The 24,908-nt window shown below is 37.9% G+C and overlaps 1 protein-coding gene across 1 annotated transcript in view; it reads right to left on the bottom strand.

The window, feature by feature from the left end:
* Nucleotides 1-24,908, bottom strand: part of ush2a (Usher syndrome 2A (autosomal recessive, mild)) — a gene marked incomplete at both ends in the record, with an annotated part of 211,764 nt that overhangs the window by 124,965 nt on the left and 61,891 nt on the right. Inside the window, 6 exons of the mRNA XM_081394329.1 lie at nt 440-566; nt 5,428-5,558; nt 12,006-12,236; nt 16,917-17,061; nt 20,109-20,278; nt 24,151-24,429. Coding sequence (XP_081250455.1) covers nt 440-566; nt 5,428-5,558; nt 12,006-12,236; nt 16,917-17,061; nt 20,109-20,278; nt 24,151-24,429 — 1,083 coding nt within the window. The remainder of the gene's footprint in view (nt 1-439; nt 567-5,427; nt 5,559-12,005; nt 12,237-16,916; nt 17,062-20,108; nt 20,279-24,150; nt 24,430-24,908) is intronic.

Here is a 24,908-nt window from a genome sequence, read left to right as displayed (position 1 = left end):
CAATACAATAATGTTTTTCTGAGACTGTTCCTGGCTGCTCTAATAATCAGAGCAGGGTACAGCAATATTTGAAAAACTGTATTGTAATATTTCAATGGTTTCAGTTGATGCTTTAGAGCAGATAAAGTCATATTACTCTAAAAAAGTGACTGAGATAAAGCAGCCCTGGTGGGACGAATCCCCTGAGACCGCTTTGAGACAGGAAGAGGGAGACTTCGCTTCACACCACCAGTCTTAATTGAATTGTAAGTTCAGGAAAGGAGAGGCTTCTTTGGCCTAATTATTCTAATCACACAATAAATGGCAACGATTAACCTTGATAATTCCTTTGCTTGAAATCTGTTCAAGTCGGGGGCTTTACAGGCACTGAATAACCGAACAGGACAGAAGTGAGGGTGCAGGGCTGGCCTATGAATATCATATGTGTGTGCGTCATTACCGCTGTATTGATTGTCGACAATGATTGTTCCCACGGCCTGCTTCCTTGTAGCGATCAGGTGGTGCCACTGGTTGTCATTATAGCGTCTACCTCCATCGTTGCGAGGGCTGAGGGCCACGGCTGAGGCCTAGCATCAAACGTTGAGGGTTAATCACTCGCTCATCATGAACACACCGCACACACTGCACAAATGATGGCTGATCAGCAGCTTTAGGAAGAGGAGACATTCCCCTCCCTGTGCTGCAGCAGAGCTTAGGAGGTAAAAATGCATGTGCATAAACTAATGCAGTGTAAACACTTTCAATACAAACAGGAATATAAGGAATATAAAATGATTTCAAGTGTAAAGAAAATCATATAACTATATTTTTTTTAACTAGAAAAGCAGTTTGTCAGGACAAAATTTGAATAATGGCAGAGACTTGTTTGTAAGATGTTAAAAATGTTAAAAAAAGCTTTGAAACAGATAGATGGGTAGAAAGATAGAACGCTAGATAGACAGAACGACCGACCAACAGACAGACAGACAGATTAGATTAGGATAGGAAATTTCCCAGAATGAATCAAAGAACTAGTAAATTCCCATTCCTGCCATTCCGATTTAACTTCTTGTTGTGGTCAATTCCATCCAACTCATGAAATCAAGGAGTCAGTTCTTGAATTCTGAATTTTGCACAACTCTGGAAGACATACTGTGATATCACAAAAGTTCTTGATACAATTTCAAGATTGTGAAAGTAAAAACATTTCAGAAATCACAACTCCACTGTCAGCATTAAAATGAGGTTCAAGCTCAATAAAAGCGCAATGTCATAACAGGCAGGCACAGTTTATAGGTAAAGATTCACCAACAACTGATCACACTGATATATACCCAGAGTTAACTTTGACAATTTGCTCTTCTATATCTGGGTTTATAGAGGAGAAGTTGGAGGAGTCGAAAAAGTAGCACCAGAATCCCTCTTGGCACCAAACTCAAGACGCTAAGGAATTCTGCCCAGAGATAGGACATTCCCCAAAAGCAGTAAATTTCATGGGCTGGCACCATCAACATAAGATGGGGTTATTGTCCTGCTAAAATATGACATCATTCAGGTTCATACACTTAACGGCCTGACTGAGTGCTCTGCAGTGAAAGCACAGAGACACAAAGTATCGCATCTCCTCTTTGTGATGAAGATTTAATGATCAAATCAATATGTGTGTGGATGCTGAGGAAAGTCAGCCCTGTGATATGCTTACTGCAGAGAGCAGGAGAGAGCAGGAGAGAGAGAGAGAGAGAGAGAGAGAGAGAGAGAGAGAGAGAGAGAGAGAGAGAGAGAGAGAGAGAGAGAGAGAGAGAGAGAGAGAGAGAGAGAGAGAGAGAGAGAGAGAGAGAGAGAGAGAGAGAGAGAGAGAGAGAGAGAAGAAGAAGAAATAGCTTTAGGGAGAAGCCAGGACAGACACAACACTGCATTCCTATCCCTCCTCCCTTTGAAAGTATTCAGTGGGGCTTCTTTACGATGAGAGATCAATTCTGTCACAACAACTAAAAGCCTTCCTGAATAATATCATCTGCCAGCCGTTAACAGCTAACTTTAATTATTCCAGGCCAAAATGTGTTTACTGAATGTGTTTATTTCAGATGTTTGAAGACAAAAAAAAAAAATCATATCAGTCTTGTTCAATGGGAGGCAGACCTATAAACGACATCACAACCTGAACATCTGATGTAATGTATTCAAGTTTCAGTCATGTGCTGTAAACATCAGCTAGGGAGTCCTAATGACTGAACCCCAAATGATCAGTCACAGCATTCATCAATTTTAAGAAAACATTGCGGCAATGCTAGAGGATATTTACACCACATATCATCTACTTGCATAAATTAATTGCTGATTAAGATCATGAATTATCAACTAGGTCTTGTTTCAAGGGATTTTTTTTTTTTTTTTTTTTACAAAAACATTCAAATACATTTGGCTCATCCAAAAAATGAAATTCTGTCATAATTTAGTCACCCTCATGTCTTTCCAAAACGTTTTGTTTTCTTCCATGGAGCACAAAAGGATACATTCTGAAGAATCCAATGGTCTTTTTCCTCCTTGTAATTACAAAGAATGGGGCCTTAAACTTTAAAAAGCACTTTCAAAGTGTACAACACAATATATAAGTCATAATAGTTTGTTCTGTCTGAGAAACTTTATGCCATTATTCACGGAAAATCTTCTTCAGTAGGCTGTTAACCACTGTGACCGGTTCATTGCGACAATGACTTGAACTCCATAACTGGATAAATCATAAACAAATCAGTCAGACCAATTTTGTGAATCGGAAGAGGAATTCATCAGAAATATCCTACACAAGTGAGCGATTTGTTCATGTATACATAAACTTGACAAGGGAGATTTGAACTCTTTCCCCGCCATTGACAGAAATGTCCAGCTTTCCATGTTTTCACTGTTAAACAGTAGGGGGCGTTATAATTCATCTTCTGAAAGAGCACTGAATCTCCAGACCAAAACACAGGCGAAAAAGAAGCAGATTCAAACAAGCGATATCATATGTAAGCATATGCATATGTAAAAACTCGATCATCAACATTAAACAGCATATAAATCAAAACTGCATAATGTTACTGAATGAAATAGCTATAGGACCATGTAAGCTTTGGGGGTGTTGATGGACTCAATCTACCCCTCTATGTTTTAATAATTGTTCTGAATTCAATCCAGACAAAGTTTTTGACAAAAACACTATTTTCTCAGCTTTTTGCTCAAAATGTTGCTTTTTTAATGAAACTTACCCACATTCACCGCATAAAAAAGGAATGCATGAAGCTAGAATAAAACTGTTTTTTTTTTTTTTTTTTTTTTTTTTTTAAGCAGAGGGTCTGTTCTTTCTTTTGATATATTACATATTCAGATATTCATACAAAAATTATTCTGGGGGCCATGAAACTTTTGTGAAAATGATCAAAAATGCTGGCGGTGACTAACAACCTTTTTTTCAAAAACACTGGCAGGGAAAGAGTTAAGTGAAGAAAGACTTAAAATTCTGTTTGTTTGTCACACAAAGCTATTGCATTGCTCCTGAAGACTTGAAATACTCCCTCCTTGCAATAGTATGTGAATAAAAGACAATTTATTCAAAATGTCCCTATTTAACCTCAACAGAAGAAACGTCATGATAATGAGTAAATGATGACAACTATTCTATTAAATTGGTGGTTCACAACCTTTTTGACATGATTATTTGAAGCCCCCATATATAGGCTAAGATATTTCCTTTGGTATTTCTGCTTTTATTATGCCAATGCTGCTTGTTTTCAAACGTTTTTTATTAAGAGAAACTAGGAACCTGTTCATATGTTAAATTAAATTCATTAACCATGATTCATTTTGTAATACCAGAACATCCAAGATTCTTATTCTGTGTGCGTTTTCAGCATTATTATATCATTTTTAGCATTTTCGACATTTTATATTTAATATCCAATTTTTCACATACTTAAATAATTGTAAGTCATTCTGTGGCCCCGTTTGAAGTTTGCTGAGACCACCTAGTTCAGAACCACTGCTTTAAAATGATAAAATTCAAAACTTCATAAAACAATTAAGAAACAGAAATGGTTTAGTCTATAACTGAAAATGCTCCTTTTAACTATAAAAACTAATGGTCAGTGGAAAACAGTGAGTATGGTTAAAAGAATTTACGCACTAACACTCCAAACAGTTCATTAAAGATCCGTTCCACAAGAGTCCTATAGAAGCTGCTATAGGTTTTGGTGATGTAGTGTGTGTCATTAACACAGTGAGCAGCATACTCTTGCTTAATAGCCCTTGAGTTTGTTTAAGATGAAATGGGCGCTGTCCATGGTACTAATGCAACTAATCATGCCCATGGGCCTTGGAGAGACCTTCTCTCCTCACTGTATGCCTGGAAACCACTCATCACTGGCTTATCTCTGAGAGACTCCGATAAGGAGACATTGGGAAAAAAAACAGCATCATTTGTGACAGCCTTTACAGGAACTAAATACGCTTTCATGAGACAGTGTTTCATAAAATGCTCATTAATTTCATCATTAGAAAGAGTGTGTGGGGAAGCATACCAGTTCCCTGTGTCACGCTCAATTAGCATCCCATGGTGCTAATCCCATTAGAATTGTTGAATTCGTTAATGGGGGAACTAATGGGCATGCTATCAGGGGACATTAATTGGGCATGACACCACTTTTAGTTATAATTATCAAACTACCCCGACAAAATGTGTTTACGAATGCAAAACCGGCAATATTCGGCAATGGCGCTTATTGGTGGGGTGAGTTTCTCGGTGGTCTCCTGGACACTAATGTGAAATCATCTTTCATGATTGCTTTCATCATCAGAGCAATAGACTAAACCCTACATGCTAGTGCTGCAGTGTGCATAATTAGCATGCTATTGCTATTCCCACCCAATGTCTGCGGGTAACAAGTTAATTGGTCTCAAACCCTCTTTTAGCTCAAGTTTTTAGCAGAGAAGAACTTGATCAATCAAATTGCACAGATTTCTGTGTAAAGTGGGTATTAAAGTAGATATTAAAATTCTTAATACGTTAATACGGATACATAAATAGTCAATATTAACATTTCTTAAATAAATGAAACATAAAACACTAAAATCAGTCATCGTAAGTGCTAAAATTGAATAGGTATCACAACATTACAATATACAGTATGTAAAAATGGATGCCCATTTTGATATTTGCTAAAGATTGCATTTAACAGTGTTATTTGTGTCTTTAAAGATTGATAGCAATTGCAGTTTAAATGTAAAAACAATGAAAATGAGTCTACTCAATTAAATTTTCAAAATCGCCTGTTATTGTGAAATGAAATATAAGGTGATAACCAATATGGTTTCCGATATATCCTCTGGTCTAGAGGTTGATATCTATCACACTTAAAGGTTTAAAGGCTTTTCGTAGCTTAAACAAACACACAACGTTCCATGGCCATGATGTACCTGAGGGTCAAAGAGGAAGTATGGACGACCGTTGTGTATTTGCAGAGCGACATACTCCTCCTGTTCTCCAGGGGAAACCGCAAACAGCATAACCCCCTCCTCGACGCGTGTCCGGAAACTCAGCTGCAGGCCTGGGGAGAGTCAATGCATGTTCCATATCAATAAACTGTTTGACTGTTTAATCAAAATACTGCACAGAAAGCATTATAAAGCAGTGTGAAAGCATGTCATAATGCATGAACACAACAAAAATTACATTCATATGTATGTAAGAGCAAATGAGAGGAAAAAAAGGCCCAGAATTGTGAGAAACTGAAGCAGCCAGTGTGAGTGTGTATGAGTGTGTGATGCCTGTGAGAAAAAAAAACATTGAGCAATGCCTGAACGGACCCACAATGCCTGAGAAGACCTAACCTCTAAAGTCTTTATCCTAACAGAGCTGTTTTAAAAAGAATCCTCCCAGAACTGTTCTTAGTAAAGTCTTCCACCATCTGACCTAAAAATCTGACATAAAAAAAAAAAACAAAAAAAAACTAACCACTTTGAAGTGGTGTCCTTCTTCAATATAAATTCATTAATATGTTGAGGACTGAGAGTGGAAACCCACTCAAATACAGACTGCTTAGATTAAAAAGATTCTACTTAATCTATCTTAGAATCTCCAGTGAATTGAAGAGGTTGTAAGTCTGGTTGACCTCATGTAGAGCAGCAAGATGTTTCTTCAGGCTTCAGATCTATACAACTGATACAGGGATTATACCATCTGAATACCAACCCTACAGGACTGACTCTATATGCTGGATTGCACAAGACAGCTACTGCCCTGATAAAACTATTATATGTTCTATTATAAAGGACATATTAAAATGATCGACATTTATAGCATTTCAAAAATATTTAAAATAAATGCTGTTTTTGAAGTAGTGTCACAATGGCCACAAAAAAAATTTAAGAAGCGCAGCTGTTTTATAATAATAATACATTTCTCTTTAAAACCCGATCAGTATATTATAATAATTTCTGAAGAATCATGTACAACTGAAGAGTGGAGTAACGGCTGCTGAAAATTCAGCTTTGCCATTACAGGAAAAAATTTAATTTTTAAAATATATTAATATTGAAAACAATTATTTAAAATTGTAATAATATTTCACAATATGAATGTTTTTTCAGTATTTTTGATTAAATAATTGCAACCTTTGTGGGCATAAGAGACCTATATATAACAAATTATGACGAATGAGTGCAAAACTTCACATGAAAAAAAGATGCATATTCATCGGCATAAGTGCTGGGTGGAAATACATAAACTACAATAGCTTTTCAGATACTTGCATAAAATATAAAAAAAAAAAATGTAAAAAAAAAAAAAAAGTATTTAAAATGTGAATGTGAACTATTTTACATAGAAATTCAAAGCCCTAAATGCTGTTTTCATTCGATCACACACAACATGAATTTAACATGATCCCACATGTGCTTAATATGTGTTCAAATGTAGGTATTTTCTTCCATGGCATGGAGAGAGAGCTCCTCAATGCAGTCCTTAAGGTGTTCTGTAAAGAACACATCGCTCCGGTCTCATGTTGACCACATACAGTCACAGTCCTTTGGAGGATGGTGGGGGAGAACCTGGATCAGAAGTTGTAGGTTCAGCAGAGCAGATCTCTCTGGGGTGATCAGCTATTTTTTGACAAGTGCTTCACATCCATCAGAACGTCTGGTCCATTACAGGAGAGGGAACGTGGAGGCTAAAGGGACATCTGTGGGATTTGAGATCCCAGTGGAGCAGCGTGCCGCTGTACGCACTGACAGACCTGTCCAGAAAAGCTGTGGTCAGAGGTCTCTCAGGCACAGGGCTGGTCTGAGCAGGCTGATGAGGAATGAGATTCACCTCTGTGGGTCTCAAGACTAGCGCTTAGACATGGGAAAGATGTGAAGCACTTTTACATTGGGTCTGCATCAGCACTTTAAGACACAATGCTCAGGGTAATGCACCCACCAAACATGGACAGAGACTAAAAGAGATAAAAATATATATATACAGTATGTGTTTGTGTGTGTGTGTGTGTGTGTGCGTACGCACTATTTATATTTCATATACAGTCACACATTATTCCTAATTCTACGTTTAATACAGCATTTTTTTAAACAATTTTTACAAATATTTGTCAGTTGGTGGATAATGGGAATTGATGGCATACATGTTCATCCCAAAATATTTTTCTCTGCCAAAAAACATTATATCAGCTATAAGTAAAACAAACAGGGCTATTTGGATTTAATCTGCTTAGTACATAACCTGAATAACTTCAGTCATGTTAGTATTATTGCGGCATTAATCAAGTTGTTGCGTATTAATGAGTTTTCAGGAAATGCTAATTACTGTCATAGATTCTGCAGCACCCCATTAAATATACAAATTACAGAATTAAAGAGCCAGAGCTTTTCATGATTAATCTTTAAATGGGGAAAAACTAATGATGTCTGTACAAAGTTTCCCTCTACTTTCCACTGACTGAGGCCGTTTGACAATCAATCAAATTAATTAAGGAAAATAATTTGTATAATTTAACATTTTGTGCTACAATAGCATGTAGTCTTTGAAAATTGCTTCATTCTCATGTATTACTGCTTACCATTTTGGGAAATTGTACATTTTCACTGTCACTCAATGCAGATATGAAAATAGACAGAATAGAAAAGAAATAAATGAAACAAAATAGATGAATACTATAGACACAGAGCAAGTAAGATGAGCCTAAAATATAAATCAATTACAAAAACAACAAAAATTGATCAAATATTTAGATATGGTTTTCAATGTGACTTTAAAGTACTGTTGTAATATTTCATTGACGATCAAAACTCAAGTCAATTCACCTCAACTATATTGCCTGTTTAATCTCATTTTTACTTTGATTTGTTGGGACTTGCATCCTTTAACAAAGTCATTTCAAGCACAAGATTAGATGACCATTGATTTTGCTTAATCTATTGCTTTGGCTACATTTCAATAATATACAATGTATTTGTCCCTGAGCATGCTATTTGTTCATCGCTTTTTGTTGTTGTCACTATGCCTCATTTCAGCCACTGAGCTTTTTGGTCCGATTTATCCATTTCTTAAAGTTCGATAAAAACAAAAGCTTATTTTCAACAGGGAACTCTTTGTGTTTTTGGGTACTGCATCACAGAAACTAACAACACTAGACATTCAGCTGTTCAGTACCTCACGTATACAGCATTTGAAAATGAAATTGGAAATAAAATCAGAGGAACTAAAGGTGCGGAAAGCTTAAAACAGAAAGTCGGCTAAAAGGGGTGTTGTCGTTATGGTTTGTTCTTTGGGTTCCCTCATTAGTTGGTGGCCATTTATAATCCCAGCAGGCCCAAGGACGATCTCACCACTTTGACTGCAGCCATTGATCAATTAGGGAGTGAGCTGAACTCAACTCAGGGCTTGATTTATAAAGATTTATCCGTTTGTCATTATTTAAGGAAAAAAACTGGAAATTGCAGTGCTAAATGTTAATAGAGTTAGAGGGGGAAATGGCCATTCATTTCCTGAAATTGCAAGGTCACAAAGGGTCACCCATTTATATGCACGCTCCTTAAGGAGGCAATTTAACGTCCCCGACTTCTTAGGGAGGATCTACTAATTGCCTCGTTTTAATATAAATAAAGTCAGATTTCCCAGATATCTTAGAGCATGTGTCCAACAAAAAGGGCTCGCGACATGACATGGTTTCATGTTCGTTTGCGGATTATGCAGCAGAGAGAGGCTGGGGAATGGAGAAGAGGAAATGACATAAACCTCACTGAAAGCAGGAGGGCCTTAATGTGCCGCCACGTTCTCATCTGTGATTCACAGCTTTTCCTATTTAAAAAAAAAAAGTACCACATCACAGCAAAATAACTCCTAAATCTCATCCTCATGTCACTCAAAGAAGAGGTCATCTAATGTTTGCCTCTTCTGTCACATCACACTGACCAATCTGATAACTTAAAGCAATGCCTTCCCAGCTTTTAACGCAATTAAATCGCAAGTAATCTAAACAAATGGCAAGCTGAAGGATTTTTACATTAGTAGATCAACCGGAACCTGTATTCATTTGGAACTCAATTCCCCAATTATGTTTGTAAACAAAAGCATAATTGTCCTTTGTCTAATCATGGAAGTCATTAATACATCAGGATGGAGAAGAGTGAGGAAAGGAGTGAGAGATGAATAAAGAGTGTTTAGGGCGGAGCAACGAGGTTGGAGTGGCCCACGTGAACATTTGAAAATGCTTTAGGAGTGCAAAAACTATGTTGACTTTGTGTGGAACCAAACAAAAAACAATATAATGACAGGATAGTTTACATTTAGTCTAGATGGAAATAACTATTCATAAAGTTTTAGACCAGGGGTTTTCAAACCATGGGTCGCAGATCGGGAAAAGGTGGGTCGCAGTCACTTGGCTGGAACTAAATTTGTTTTTCAGTGACACACAGTGACACACACACACCTTAGTCTAGGGCTGCACAATATAGCAAAAATCGTAATACTGCTTAGTGCGATTTTCGAATCACAAATAGTGCTATTTAATTATATAAATATATGCACTAGCTGCATGTTTTATAGAAGTACGCGTGTGTCTTGTAAAAACAATGTTTTCTGCATCTCAGAGCGGCTCGTTTCATTATTAAGCAGCTTCATTATTCAGAAATCAAATGTCAAGTAAGGCTGTTTCAGGTCTGTTCATTCATCTCTGTCGTCTGTTCAACTCAACGCTGTTTTCTTTCAGAGACATGCTCATGAGAGTGCGTCTTTGCATTTGGCAACCTACCAACACATAAGGAAAATATGTCTGTAAAAAGCATTTTACATGAACACACAGAACGAGCATGAGAGTTTTTTCTGCCCTGAACACTGCAATGAGTTTAACACTTGCAGTGCGGATCACAGTTCCTATCCAGACCGGAGCAAGCATGTTTCAAGCTTTTATTGACATATTTCATCTACTCTATTGCACCAAACGTGAACCAATGCCATGTATGAGCACATATTTAATCATGTCTTCTTAAAATGAAATGTTTATGTGCATTAAACAGCTGTATGTCTGAACATGAACGTGATGACATGATGCATTATTTACGTAAACAGAACTTTGTTGCCATGGGTTTATATTTCACTTAAACATACTTCACTTTAACATATTTTGCTGGGTCTTGAGCTTCCACATTACAATGGACACACATACATGTGACTGCTTAATCTAGACCAGAAGAAACCTGTTGCTTTGAGGGTGGGTCGGCTTCGTTTTTTCGGGGTGTTCCGCACCGTTGGCTCTAGTCAGATGCTTTCGGGTTTTTTGGGGCCGATTCAGCATGTTGAATCGGCGTTGGGCCATCGGTGAGAGAGAGAACTCTGATTGGCTGTTCAGCTTAGCGAACGAGTCAGTGCACGAGAATAAAAGCGAAAGTGATGAAAGCGAGCAAAGAAGTCAAGACGGTACAGACAGAAGGTTGTTATAATTTTACATCATCTTACCTGAGCATTCGAATGCACTAATATTTTCATAATAACATGAGCCAACTGGAATTAAAAAAGTGATCAGCGTGATTGATATACAAAATGGTAAGCAAGCGCTGCTTTGTTTATGGTTTGTTTATCTGCAGTCCTAGTTTAGGTTTCCCTTTTCGAGTGACAAAAAATAGACTATTGATACCTGCTGATATAGACAGATAACTACTCACACATCGCTACACTATGGATAATAAGACTTTTTGTTCATAAAATTTACTTCTATATTTTGCTAACATGACAGAAAATATGTTTTTTATTTTGTGTTTATGTTTGTACCAAGTAGAATGCAAGTATGTTGTTGTTTCAACATCAGAATTTGCTCTCCACAATCAATATGAAATTAATTTTTTCCTATTTAATTTAAGGGAATAGTTCACCCAAAAATGAGAATTCTGTCATCATTTACTCACCCTCAAGTTGTTCCAAAACTGTATGAGTTTCTTTCTTCTGCTGAACACAAAAGAAGACATTTTGAAAAATGTCGGTAACCAAACAGTTGATGGGCCCCATTGACTTTCATAGTGTTTTTTATTTTTATTTTAATTCTATGGAGGTCAATGGGGCCCATGAACTGTTTGGTTACCCATATTCTTCAAAATATCTTCATTTTCATTTTTGGGTGAACCATCCCTTTAATTCAGATTACTAATCTATAATGATTCATCCTTGCATGTTTTTCCAAACAACAACAACAAAAATCATCTTCGAAATCCTTTATCATAATATAATGCAATTTGTATGTCTGTCCTAACAACTTTCCTTTTTGACCAACGTCATGGATACTGTACCTATTTCTTTGTAACCTATTTCCCCTTCCATCTAATCACCTGGCTCAATTCCAAGAAATAATAAAATTGTTTCCTGGTTCTATATCTAGTTTCAACAGAAAATATGTAAAATTATGTAAATAAAATGGGTACTGATCTGCATATCACATTTACTTGTTAAAATGGCATCAATCAATCATGCATTTTGAGGCACGCAGAGCATCGATGAGACCCCGTACCTGTGAAGTCAGTGTTGATGGGCAAAGTAGAGCTGGAAAATCTGAAGTATCCACCCCCTGTGAAGCGTCTCCCCTTTATAACCTGGCCCTGGGCATCCGACAAAGACACATCCGTCCGCTCCACGTGGTACAGAGGTGGAGGCCCGTTGAGCTCGGCCGGGGCATCCCAGGAAACCTTCATCGCTGTCACATTCAGCGGCCTTAATGCAGGGGCCCTCAGACCTGCCGGAACTATCAAAACAGAAAAGAGGAGAGGATGGAGAGATATGAGAATTAAAAAAAAGAGATGTGCATTTATAGTCATAGCTCAGTTTCATGCATGCTGCTGTAATGATCTAATGGGGCTCTCATGTAGGCTGAGAGGAAGTAAATTACCTCGGCCTGACACATCCTCTGTGCATTTAGCTCACTCTGCCTGTCAGGCCGTCCACACCAGCAGTGCTAATAAAAACCCTCCATAGGGAATGGACGTGTTGTCTTCCAAGGCCCATCACGGCACACAAGTCATAAATTACACTCAATCAATAGCACTTGAGTCTATATAATTGAAACTCTGATATCATTTCAAATCCCTCCCGCTGATTTAATAGGATTTGTGTGAAGTCTCGCTGGACGTTTATCGTTTTTGCCTTAAAACATAAGGCGGTAAAAATGAAGTGTGACTGACGTGGCTTCACGTGCCCTTAAGTACTACAAGAGAAGTGATTATTCTGTAAGAGTCTGCAGGTAGTGGAATTTTATTAAAGGGACAGTTCATTTACGCACTCTCATGTTGTTTCCAAACCTGTATAACTTTTTCTTCTATAGAAGACAAAAGGAGTTATGAATTTTGTCGTTCATGACAAAAGCAGCAATTTTGGAATGAATTGATCTTTTTTAGTAGGATCTTTTTAATTAATCAAAACGGTCATAATATTAAAAAGAGTATCCAGAAAAAAAATAATTTTTAGTTTGATAAAAGATAGTCATATAGGTTTGGAATGAAATGAGGGCAAGTAAATGATAGCATTTTCATTATTGGGTTTTTAATTATTTTATTTTGATGGGTCTTCCAGCAAATCCCTGAAAAAAAAAAAAAAGTTTCTTAGTCTATTAAAGGCTAACAATATATTTACAGCTATATATTTACAGTAGCGCAGCTGGATTGAGCTTGGTTAAACGATTTATGTTTTCTTTTTCAAACTAGCAAATTTTATCTTTTGACATGGCTCAGCAAAAAGGTTAATATTGTCTTTATCGTATTAATGACTAAGTCAAAGACAGGCATGTCTAGCACCAATTACAGCCTGGCATGAATGTTTTCTTTATTTATACGGCCTGACGTTTTTCCGTGGAACTATAATACTTATTTCTGTAACAGGAAAAGTATTGATTTATGCATAATTGCCTAACCTTCTCATGTGGGGGGAATATATGCACTCCGTTTTTCGAGTCAATGTGATGTGTACAGGCGGGGTACACTTGTTCTGCTTGTCTTTATGGATGTAATATACATAAAACATTACCATCAACTCTTGATTAGCTGTTCACATTTCAACAAGATCAATACTGGCAGTGAGCTTCCTTTTTAAAATGCTATAGGCTTATGTCCTCATCAGAGAGGGCATGTGCGCTCAAAAGAGAATTATGGGACCTTTTACACAGAAATAAAAGGAAAGGAGGGGCAGACTAAACACTTGCATTTTGGAGGGATTATGGATATTAGTATACTGTGTGTGTGTGTGTGTGTGTGTGTGTGTGTGTGTGTGTGTGTGTGTGTGTGTGTGTGTGTGTGTGTGTGTGTGTGTGTGTGTGTGTGTGTGTGTGTGTGTGTGTGCGTGTGCGTGTGTATATGTATATGTATGTGTGTATATATATGTGTGTATATAAAGACTTTACTGTATAATGTTACAAAAGTTTTCTATTTGAAATAAAAGCTGCTCTTTATAACTTCCTATTCATCAAAGAATACTTTAGAATGATTATAATTATTTCTGAAGGATCATGTGACACTGAAGACTGGAGTAATGGCTGCTAAAAATTCAGCTTGGCCATCACAGGAATACATTTAATTTTAACATACATTAAAATAGAAAACAGTTATTTCAGATAGTAATAATATTTCACAATATTAATGCTTTTGCTGTTTTTGGATCAAATAAAAGGTAGCCTTGGGGATTGAAAGATTTCTTTCAAAAACATCCTTACAGAGCCCAAACTTTTGAACGGGAGTGTACAAAAGAAAAATAAGAAAAATGGTTTCAAATGAATCTAGCATCTGACAGGGCTATAAATTGTGTATGTTTTGCATTTGAACCAATCATGGCAGCTTGCCAACCAACAATTAAATGGATTGTGTACAATGATTTCGAATAGTTACTCTCTTGCTATGCATGCAGAAATTTATTTGATCTTTGTCACATTCTGCCTTGTTGATTAATGTAATTTTCATTGATTATATGGAACCAAAACCTTGACCGCAACCAGGCACAAAATATCAAATATTGTGCTTGCTGAGATCTTTCCGGTCCGTTCAATGAAAACTGACATTGTGGCGCATATTAGTGAAGATAAATCAAAAACAATTAAATATTGTCTTAACGAACGTGAATTAAAGGACAAATCGGACTCATAAAGTCCAAATTATTGGAAACAAAGAGTGTTTATTTCAACTACTGTGTCTATAGCTATGAGAAACATTCATCTACAGTTTAATTATTCTGCTAGATATGAAGATATGAATAACTTAAGTGTCTCCATTAATTTCAGTGGTGTGCTATTTAAAGCAATCTGATGTCATTCCAGTCGGAGAAAGCAGATGCTGACTTCTCGGTTTGAACAGATGGTAATTCTGTCTAATAGTGCATTGATGTAATAGTGATGTGCATTGTGTATACAGACAGTCATAAAATGGAGGTAAGGCTCAAATAAATTGCAATCATCAACATTAAATCCTGGCAGAGAAATGGGCGAAAACAAGGCTTGAGGGAGACGTAGTCTTGAGAGGGCCAGACAACAGGTTGTGTTGGGCTAGACAACGTGCTGTTTGTTCAAATGTATGGGAGGTGTGTGAGGACGTTAAGAGCAGCTTGTGTGAGAGCAGAATATTAATGAATTGGAGACACGGCAAATTCAGCTTAAGTGGTCGTAAAATGGGCTTTCGTATGAAAAAATAAAGAGAAAAAGAGCAACACAATATTAAACCAAAAAATAACACATACACACAATAAAAACAGATGTGCAAGTCAATATAAATACAAAAATCAAAGCAAATATTTCTGTAAGAATATAACTACCGATACCCTATGCAAAAAAAAAAAACCTTCAGTAATAATTCTACAAACAGACTCAAAGCGTTAAAACCCTTCCGCCATATGGAAGAGCCGATGTCATCGGCAGCTCTGTCGGCTGCAGCATATTGAGCTGACCATATGTTACAGCGGCGCTGCGAGCCTGACTGATTCATGCCCATCACATTCCACTGTATCAATTAAAGGCCCTTGAAGGCTGCATGATTTGTGCCTCTGTTATTAAACCCTGCTAATTCATCCTACTTACATATTCCTTATAAATCTCCGGGAGTGTGCGGTGATTCATGGCAATCGGGGAGAACGCTACGGCACATTTTTCTCCTTGTAATTAACAGTAAATTGTTTTTACTGCCGCACAATGAATTTCTCGGCTTGGTCCGCAAATTAAGTAGTAAGAAGCGGAGTGGAGAATCCTGTCTGAGGGGTTGGTTTAACTCATTAAGCCTTCACGTGAGCCGACGTGTAAATGGCAAAATAAAGGCAAAGGGAAAGAATCGAAAAGGGAAATGAGGCTGGTCATTGTCAGGAAGTACACATTTCCTTCCTGTAAAATTAAGAAAAAAGGCCAAATCTGGAAAGGCTAAGCTATACATACGAGGTAAGCTATACAGAATATACACAAGATAAGATTGGCCACAAATATATAGTCAGAAAAATATATAGCCGAATACAATATTTACCCACCGTTTAATCCATGTGTAACACTTTTTATGCATTTAAAAAACTGTTAATTTTACTATTCAGTTAATATCACATTAATTGAGCATGTGCAATCTTGAAAGAACAATTTTTTTATGTATTTTCTACAATTTTGTTATTGTGCAAAATCTTGGTCCACAAAATAAATTAACTAAAAAATAACATTTATATATGAATAAAACTAAAATCTACAGCCACTACATAAAAGGGAAAACTGAGTGAGCGAGAGAGAAAGATAGAGCAGAAAAGCCTGATAAAAAAATAAAATGGTGTTCTTGATGACACACTTTCAGAAATTGCGTAAAGAACGAACCTTCCTTCCTCTGACTGCTTGACTATTCAAAATTCATCAATTTTAAAGTATGAAAATGATAGAGATAACCTTAGAGTGAATCTAAAATAGCTTTAGTTTGTATTCCTTTGAGATAAAAGACTTCCTCTCTCAATTGAGAGCAGGGCAGACCATATGTGCTCCAGTTCACCGATGGGTTTACGTACACAATTAAAGGTGGTCTGTCCCGGCCCTCACTGAGGGAGACCTATTCAACAAACTGACTATGAGCAATGACAGACACTTTCCATTAAAGGTACTTCATTAATATTAACATAAGAATTAACACCTATTCAGGTTTTTCTCCTTTCGACGACAACAAGTATCGAAGCTTGCACACATAATTGGATGTTGAGTGCACGCACATGCATACTTGTGTGTGTACTCCATTATTAACTGAATTTTTAAAAAGTAGAACAGGATTGATTCTTGTATCAGGGTTGAAGTAGCATTGCTGATAGATCATTTTAAACCAATCAGTTGAAGATCTGAAAGTGACTGAGAGCTGCGTTTAGAACATTTAGAACGTAACATTACATAAATGGCAGCTCGTACGGTACACTGGAAGTAGATGTTAGAGATGGTACTGACCGGAGGGCAGAGTTCGACCTGACGCAGGTGGACTGCTCACGCAGCCCTGTCTGTTGCACACGGTCACAGTAAAACTGTACTCCTCATAGGCCTTCAGTCCTCTTGCAGTGTAGCTCCGCTCCTGTGCTGATCCACTGTACAACACCTGAAACATGAAAACACACATATTACACAGAGTACAGTAACTCACATTTTCACTCTTAAAGTGGTAATTCACCACTGGCCAAGTGGGCTTTCAATACAACTTGGCTGCCTGTGTGTTTTTTTTGTGTGTTTTTTTTATGAGTGCTACTTGAAAAGAGAAAACGTACCCTAGGCATAATGCACAAGGCATGTTGCCGTCCAAAGCCACTCCCAGCCTGCTCGTATTGAATAGGCTTGACCAGAGTCAAATACCACCTTACTTGAGTAGGAAATACTTTGTAGCAAACTTTAGTCATAATGTTGTTGATGCCGATATTTTAAAAGTGCCAAATATTGGCCGATATATCGGCCTTGGCGTTATATCGGTCGACCACTACTCCCAACATTGTAATAAAGCGGTTTGAAAATCTGCAAACTGAACTGAATTAAAACAGTTTTTAGGCACTTAAACTAAGACAACAAAATCAGAGCTAAGGTACAAACCAAGGTGCTCAAATGGACACAGAAAGTTTGAATCAAGTTCATGCCATTTGTCTCTGTCTTCTCTTCTCTTCTCCCAACTTATTATGCTGCCTTCGAATACTAGCGGAATTATCGTAAATACGAGTTTTCAAGTTAAAAATTGGGCATGGACGTCCTCTCAAGTCGTATTTACCACTGAGAAGCTCTGGGATAATTTTGATACCCAAGTTCCCGAGTAGGGCAGGCCATAAACATGGCGGAAGGGAGAACGATTGCTGCTGTGAACTGGTATTCTTTCAGTAGCGGCTCCTGAATGTAAATTTAGATAGGGCAGATTCTGGGTCTTAGCACTAGTTTATGATAAATATTTTGTACGTTTATATTCTAATTGCTGAACACATGCAGAACACTTTTGGCAGAGGCATTATTCAGCCTGAGGGTGGCACTCTAACATTGATTGGCAGGATTAAATACACACGACAGGCATAGAATGCCATCTTAGAATTGGCTTAATGTATTTATTGCCTCCGAATGTTGTGTTAGAATATTACAAGTTGTGGAGGAAGTCCAGTGAGGAAAAGAAAGTCATGTCTGTTCTCAGAACAAACATAAAACAAATACAACAGAACTATATAAAGGCTATTCACATGACCATGTTTAAACTAAAGGATTTATACTTTCATTAATTTTATACACTACTCCATATAGGCAGAACAGAAATGCCAACTAGTTATTGACCTGAGGCAGACTATACACATGAAGGTAATTTATAACGTCTTGGTCTGGAGCGAGGTTTATGCAAGGTAACGTGAAAATAAGTGGGGCAGTCTGAAATCTGCCCCAATGGCTCTCAATTAGAGCGCACTGCAGTTCCATTTTTCACCACAGATGTACATTGGAAAATTGTGGGGTGCTGTAGAGCTGGGGAGGGTGTATCATAATACACGCCTGCCGAAGCCATGCGCTAAATTTGAATATATCCTGCTCACTTTACGACTTAAAATTGTCTAGAAAATCCAAAAATATTTGTTGCAGGATGCTGAACACATTTAAAATGTATTATTGAGTCAATTCATATAAAGGTCTATGTTTTGGATGAATATTTTGGTGGGGCTCTGCTCACCTACCTTTACAGATAAGCCATGGCAGTATTCTATATTAGTTTTTTTTTTTTCACAACAGCTACATTAACTTGTCTTGTCATTACAGTAGTGCATACATATATGAATAATTATCTGAAGCGAATAGTATGTTATAAACAGCGAAAATAGCCTGTATTTGACCGAAATTCCAGAATTGTCAACAAGCTGACTAGATAGCCTGGTGAATGTTTATATGCTTGCCAATGAATGGGATGCTAAATATAATTTTGGCTTTTTTTCCTAATAGCAAGAATAAACCTGGTATACTGCATGATTCCTGTTCTTTCCAACAACAAAGCATAATCACAACTTCAAAAGTGGGAAGTAGGAAATTTCCGATGGCATGTGAAGGCGGCATTATACAACAAAGTTGGAGTAGCTACTTTAAAACTGTAGCTTGTTAAGCTACTCATAACAACTAATTCAACTAAAATTAAGCTGGACTTAGTAACTAGAATATAGTAACAAAACCTACCCTGTAAAAAAATTGGTTTGGCAGTGGTTGCCAGCAATTTTACGTAAAAAAAACAGTGTCTGATGCTGTGATATTTTACTGTATGCAATGAACAAAATAACAGAAAAATGTGAAAAACACCCTAATGTACAGTACTGATAACAAAATAATTTATATAAAATATAATCATATGTGATGTATCACATAGGGAGAATTTCCTTTTACTGTTTCATACTGTAAATTATATGGTAATTCATAGTTCTTACAACCACTCAGTACACATGTAGACACACACCGCATAGATCACAACCCCAGAGCTTTCAATACCTGCCTGACCTGACATATTTATTAAAAAAGTGCATATCTGTAGGTTACTGATGGAAAACATCAATGCTAACATACACTTATCAAGCTAATTAAAATCTAAGATAATGAAATCCAATTAAAAAGAGGATTGTTCAAGAAAAGTAATCTTAAAAAACATCCTTGAAACATTTGCCACAAAGACAGGGAAGGTGATTCTGATATGGAAAACAGTGCTTTAAATACAGACTAACATGCAGGAGATGACACTACTTTAACCTTTAAAGGTTTGCTACCTGAACGAAGAAAAAGAAACTCAAAGATTCACATGAGTAAGAGAGGAGACCTTTGTGGACAGTTCAGCCCACGCCACATGCATACTGGGACACAGGCCACAAGCTATGGAAATATGAAACTGGACAGAAATGAAGGTTACTGGGGTCAAAAAAAAGAAAAAGAAAAGGATTTTTGCATTTCTATGAAAACTTTTTATTTTTTCAATATAGCAACACATGGACGAGAAAAACTTGAAAAACTGGAGCAATGGGAAGTGTTCTGTGTGATGCATGAGGCAAAGTACAGGACAATATAGCCGCAGTCCAGTGCTTTAGAGACATGCCAACAGATCAGAAATATTCTGGCCGTGGCCCTTTTCTATCAGGAAAAAATGGATGCTGCAATGGATACCTGAGATACTATAGGTGGAGCGAATGGGTTGGACATTTGTTCTTGGTGAAGGTTGACTCTGTACTCAGTCACTTCGCCCCTGACATTGTTGTCCTGTGGCGTCTCCCAGCTCACTCTGAGTGAGGACGAGGACACAGGAGACACCTGAGGAGGGGGCATGTACTCTGGCACTGTGGAGCAGAACAGATAATTCATCAAAACAATAAAACATTTTCCTAATCAGCATTTTTGTCTTGTTTTTTAGCAAATTCATTTACCAGTGATGCAAATTTGCTTAATTTAGGCTGTTAAGACTTGTTTGAGAGAATACTGGAATTACGTTTCTTCATTTTGTTTTTCATTATTTTAAGCACAAACCTAACAACATGCAACAAAAAAAAGAAGAATAAGATTAAGAACTACAGAACAAATTTTGATGTTGGATTTGGAAGCCCGAACCTCTAGCCAGAATTTGAACTTGGATCAAATTTGTTCTAAATCAGATACAGATAAATGAGTACAGTAAGATAACATTTATTTGAATGCATTAGTGAGAGAGCGATTGCATGTGTGAATTAATCCTACCTGTCTGTGCAGTGTTACTCTACTTGCTCTCAGAGTATACATTTATTTATCATTTTAACTGATGGAAACGGTTGATATACAGTAATAGAACTGTTATCCTGTGGACCCTATATAGGACAGAATTAGTATTATAGCCACTGTAAACCTTACGTTTTGATCATAATTTATAAGAAAACCATAAGTCGGATCAGTTAAAAAAAGATATACCAACAAACCTCAGAACATTCAAGGTCGAGTTTGGTGCTTGTAGCATTAAAGCTCTGGTTAAAGTTGAAAGATTTAGTCTCAGAAGAAAACTGAATAATATTATTAATATGTTTAATGGCTGGGTAAGGTATTATATATTTTTACTGGAAAAACAACACTAAATAATGGAAAAAATACATCAATAAAATATTATTATTTCATAATTATTCCATTGAATAGCATAATTTATACATTTTCCTCTACACTGATTAATCCTGACTCACTTCAAACAGCTGTTGGGTTGTCCTCTTGACACAACCTTTGACAAGGAAATGCGCAAACTCGAGTGCATCTCGTCAAACAAAAACATGGCCAGATATAGAAAATATAAAGTACACCTCCCTCCCAGTGTCAAAATATAGAGAGGAAGTTGACAGAAACACTAAATGGAGCTTCAGCTGTCTTCTCTTTGAATAAAAGAGAAAGCCTGGATGGGTTCCTTCCTGTGAAGCACTTGTGGTGAAAATTTATCCCACATAAACAATCCCTCACATGTTTATGCTAATTCCTCATTTCAGTTTTTCAGGAACTGTCATTCTATGCTGTAACACTAGCCACCTATTCTTTCTCTGCTTAATAAGCATCTTCTCAAAATCAATTCTCCAGGGCTCCAATCTAAATAAAGACTGAAGATACAGGATTTTCTCTGCGGGATGGAGTCGCGTTTGTGGCCTATGAAATGCTATACTTGTTTATTTCAAACTGTTGGGATTGTTGTTCAAGATAATTTGTTTCATAATCTCCTCGGATATAAAACAAAATGAAAAAAGCTGCCCCAAACCAAAATGAATTTTAAAATTTAATACAAAGTTTCATATTATTTATACACTGAACAAAATTATAAACGCAACACTTTTGTTTTTACCCCCATTTTTCATGAGCTGAACTCAAAGATCTAAGACTTTTTCTATTACACAAAAGGCCTATTTCTCTCAAATATTGTTCACAAATCTGTCTAAATCTGTGTTAGTGAGCACTTCTCCTTTCCCGAGATAATCCGTCCACCTCAAAGGTGTGCCTTAGGCTGGCCACAATAAAAGGCCACTCTAAAATGTGCAGTTTTATTATATTGGGGGGGTCCGAAAACCAGTCAGTATCTGGTGTGACCACCATTTGTCTCACGCAGTGCAACACATCTCCTTCGCATAAAGTTGATCAGGTTGTTGATTGTGGCCTGTGAAATGTTGGTCCACTCCTCATAAACGGATGTGCGGAGATGCTGGATATTGACAGGACCTGGAACACGCTGTCGCATACGCCGATCCAGAGCATCCCAAACATGCTCAATGGGTGACATGTCTGGTGAGTATGCTGGCCATGCAAGAACTGGGATGTTTTCAGATTGCAGGAATTGTGTACAGATCCTCGCATCATGAGACCGTGCATTATCATGCTGCAACATGAGGTGATGGTCGTGGATGAATGGCACAACAATGGGCCTCATCACGGTATCTCTGTGCATTCAAAATGCCATCAATAAAATGCACCTGTGTTCGCTGTCCATAACATACGCCTGCCCATACCATAACCCCACTGCCACCATGGGCCACTAGATCCACAATGTTGACATCAGCAAACCGCTCACCCACACGACACCATACACGCTGTCTGCCATCTGCCCTGTACAGTGAAAACCGGGATTCATCCATGAAGAGAACACCTCTCCAAAGTGCCAGACGCTATCGAATGTGAGCATTTGCCCACTCAAGTCGGTTACGACGACGAACTGCAGTCAGGTCGAGACCCCGATGAGAACGACGAGCATGCAGATGAGCTTCCCTGAGACGGTTTCTGACAGTTTGTGCAGAAATTCTTTGGTTATGCAAACCGATTGTTGCAGCAGCTGTCCGGGTGGCTGGTCTCAGACGATCTTGGAGGTGAAGGAGCTGGATGTGGAGGTCCTGGGCTGGTGTGGTTACACGTGGTCTGCGGTTGTGAGGCCGGTTGGATGTACTGCCAAATTCTCTGAAACGCCTTTGGAGACGGCTTATGGTAGAGAAATAAACATTCAATTCACAGGCAATAGCTCTGGTGGACATTCCTGCAGTCAGCATGCCAACTGCACGCTCCCTCAAAACTTGCGACATCTGTGGCATTGTGCTGTGTGATAAAACTGCACATTTTAAGGCGGGCATACACTGTGCGATGTCTGTGCGATTCCAGCAAAGTATCCACTCACACTGAACGAGTAGATCGCATGTGATGTAAAGCCAAAGCTCAGGATTTATGTGCTCACACTATACGGTCCGAACGTCAAGCTGCGACTTCACTGCTCACACTATACGTGTGAAATATGCACAAATCAGCACGATAAACCCTTGTGCCGGGTTGCGCCAATAGATTTCATGTATCCAGAGATATTGTCAAAACAAGCAGTTCTCGCGCATGCGTCCTGGCGGTCCCGTGAACTCTCGTCAGAGGCCCACATAGAGGAACACTAATAGTTGGATAAAGTCGTTATTTTTGTTGTTTTTCCGCACAAAAAGTATTGTCGTCGCATGATAAACTTAATGTAGTGCCACTGTAGTTACTTGGACTATTTTAACGATGTTTTAATAACTATTCTGGGCCGGTGAGTTTCAGTCACACTGGAAGCCTATGGAGGAGTCAAAATTCTGTCAGATTTCATCAAAAATATCTTAATTTGTGTTCCGAAGATGAACGAAAGACTTACATGGTTGGAACAACATGAGGGTGAGTAATTACTGACAGAGTTTTCATTTTTGGGTGAACTAACCCTTTAATCGCCTCTCGTTTCCCCCGTACACTGCACGACAAACAACGCACAACAAAGCTGAAAATCGGCCCGACCCGAAAGAGAGTCGCACAAGTCAGAATTTGGCTCAAAATCGGTCGGAAATCGCACAGTATATGCCCGCCTTTAGAGTGGCCTTTTATTGTGACTAGCCTAAGGCACACCTGTGCAATAATCATGCTGTCTAATCAGCATCTTGATATGCCACACCTGTGAGGTGGATGGATTCTCTAGGCAAAGGAGAAGTGCTCACTAACACAGATTTAGACAGATTTGTGAACACTACTTGAGAGATATAGGTCTTTTGTGTACATAGAAAAAGTCTTAGATCTTTGAGTTCAGCTCATGAAAAATGGGACAAAAACAAAAGTGTTACCTTTATAATTTTGTTCAGTGTAGTTACAGTCATCCTAGTTTAGCTTTAGTTTTTTTCGTTTAAATGGCTTTCTTTGATAGGTCAAAATGTGTTCAACTGACCTCCTTCTGCAGTACGTCCCACTGCCCACTCTGACAGGGTACTGCCGGCCATGTTAACTGTGAGTACTCTGAAGCGGTAGGTGGAAAATGCTTCTAGATTCGACACCACCGCACTGCTCTCAGGTGGAGTTAGAGCATTCTTATTGGCTGAACTCATTGATGGTCGTGGGTTCAGCCAGCCACTACTGAGGAAAACCCTTTGCTCTGGACTGTGACTGGTGGCATTTCTCTGCAACTCGTTCAGCAGCTGCATAAAGAGCTCATACCTGATAATTATACCTGGAGAAAAAAAAGAAAGAGACATATATATGCCAATACCTTCTTCCACAATCCCTTATTAAGCCTCAGAAAGAGGCAGAAGATATTGAGATGTAAGACCGACCATTGACAATTACACAATTACAGCTGCTGCATGAAATTATGTAGAAAAGAGAGGCAGACAGAGAGAATCAGATAGACACAATTAAACGGAGAGGAAATTCATTGAGAGAATTCTCTAAGGGCACTTTATAATGGTCCATGTTAATGAGCTAATTTGGCAAAAAGCATGATAACTGGCATTAAAAGTCATTGATATACAGAGGGCTATTTTGCGACGCTTTCAATGGCGCGAGGCACAATACATAATTGTATGCAGCAATCAACTGTTTTAAATGTGAAATGTTTCTTTGCGGCGCACAGTCCCATCAGTTTATATTGCGAAATGAAGCATGGGCTGAGCCTTAATCAAGCCTCTTGGTTGTAGATTAAAGTTCGTA

The sequence above is a fragment of the Scardinius erythrophthalmus genome (genome assembly GCF_964197995.2).
Source record: "Scardinius erythrophthalmus genome assembly, chromosome: 19".
NCBI lineage: Eukaryota > Metazoa > Chordata > Actinopteri > Cypriniformes > Leuciscidae > Scardinius > Scardinius erythrophthalmus.
This window is presented reverse-complemented; position numbering and strand designations above follow the sequence as displayed.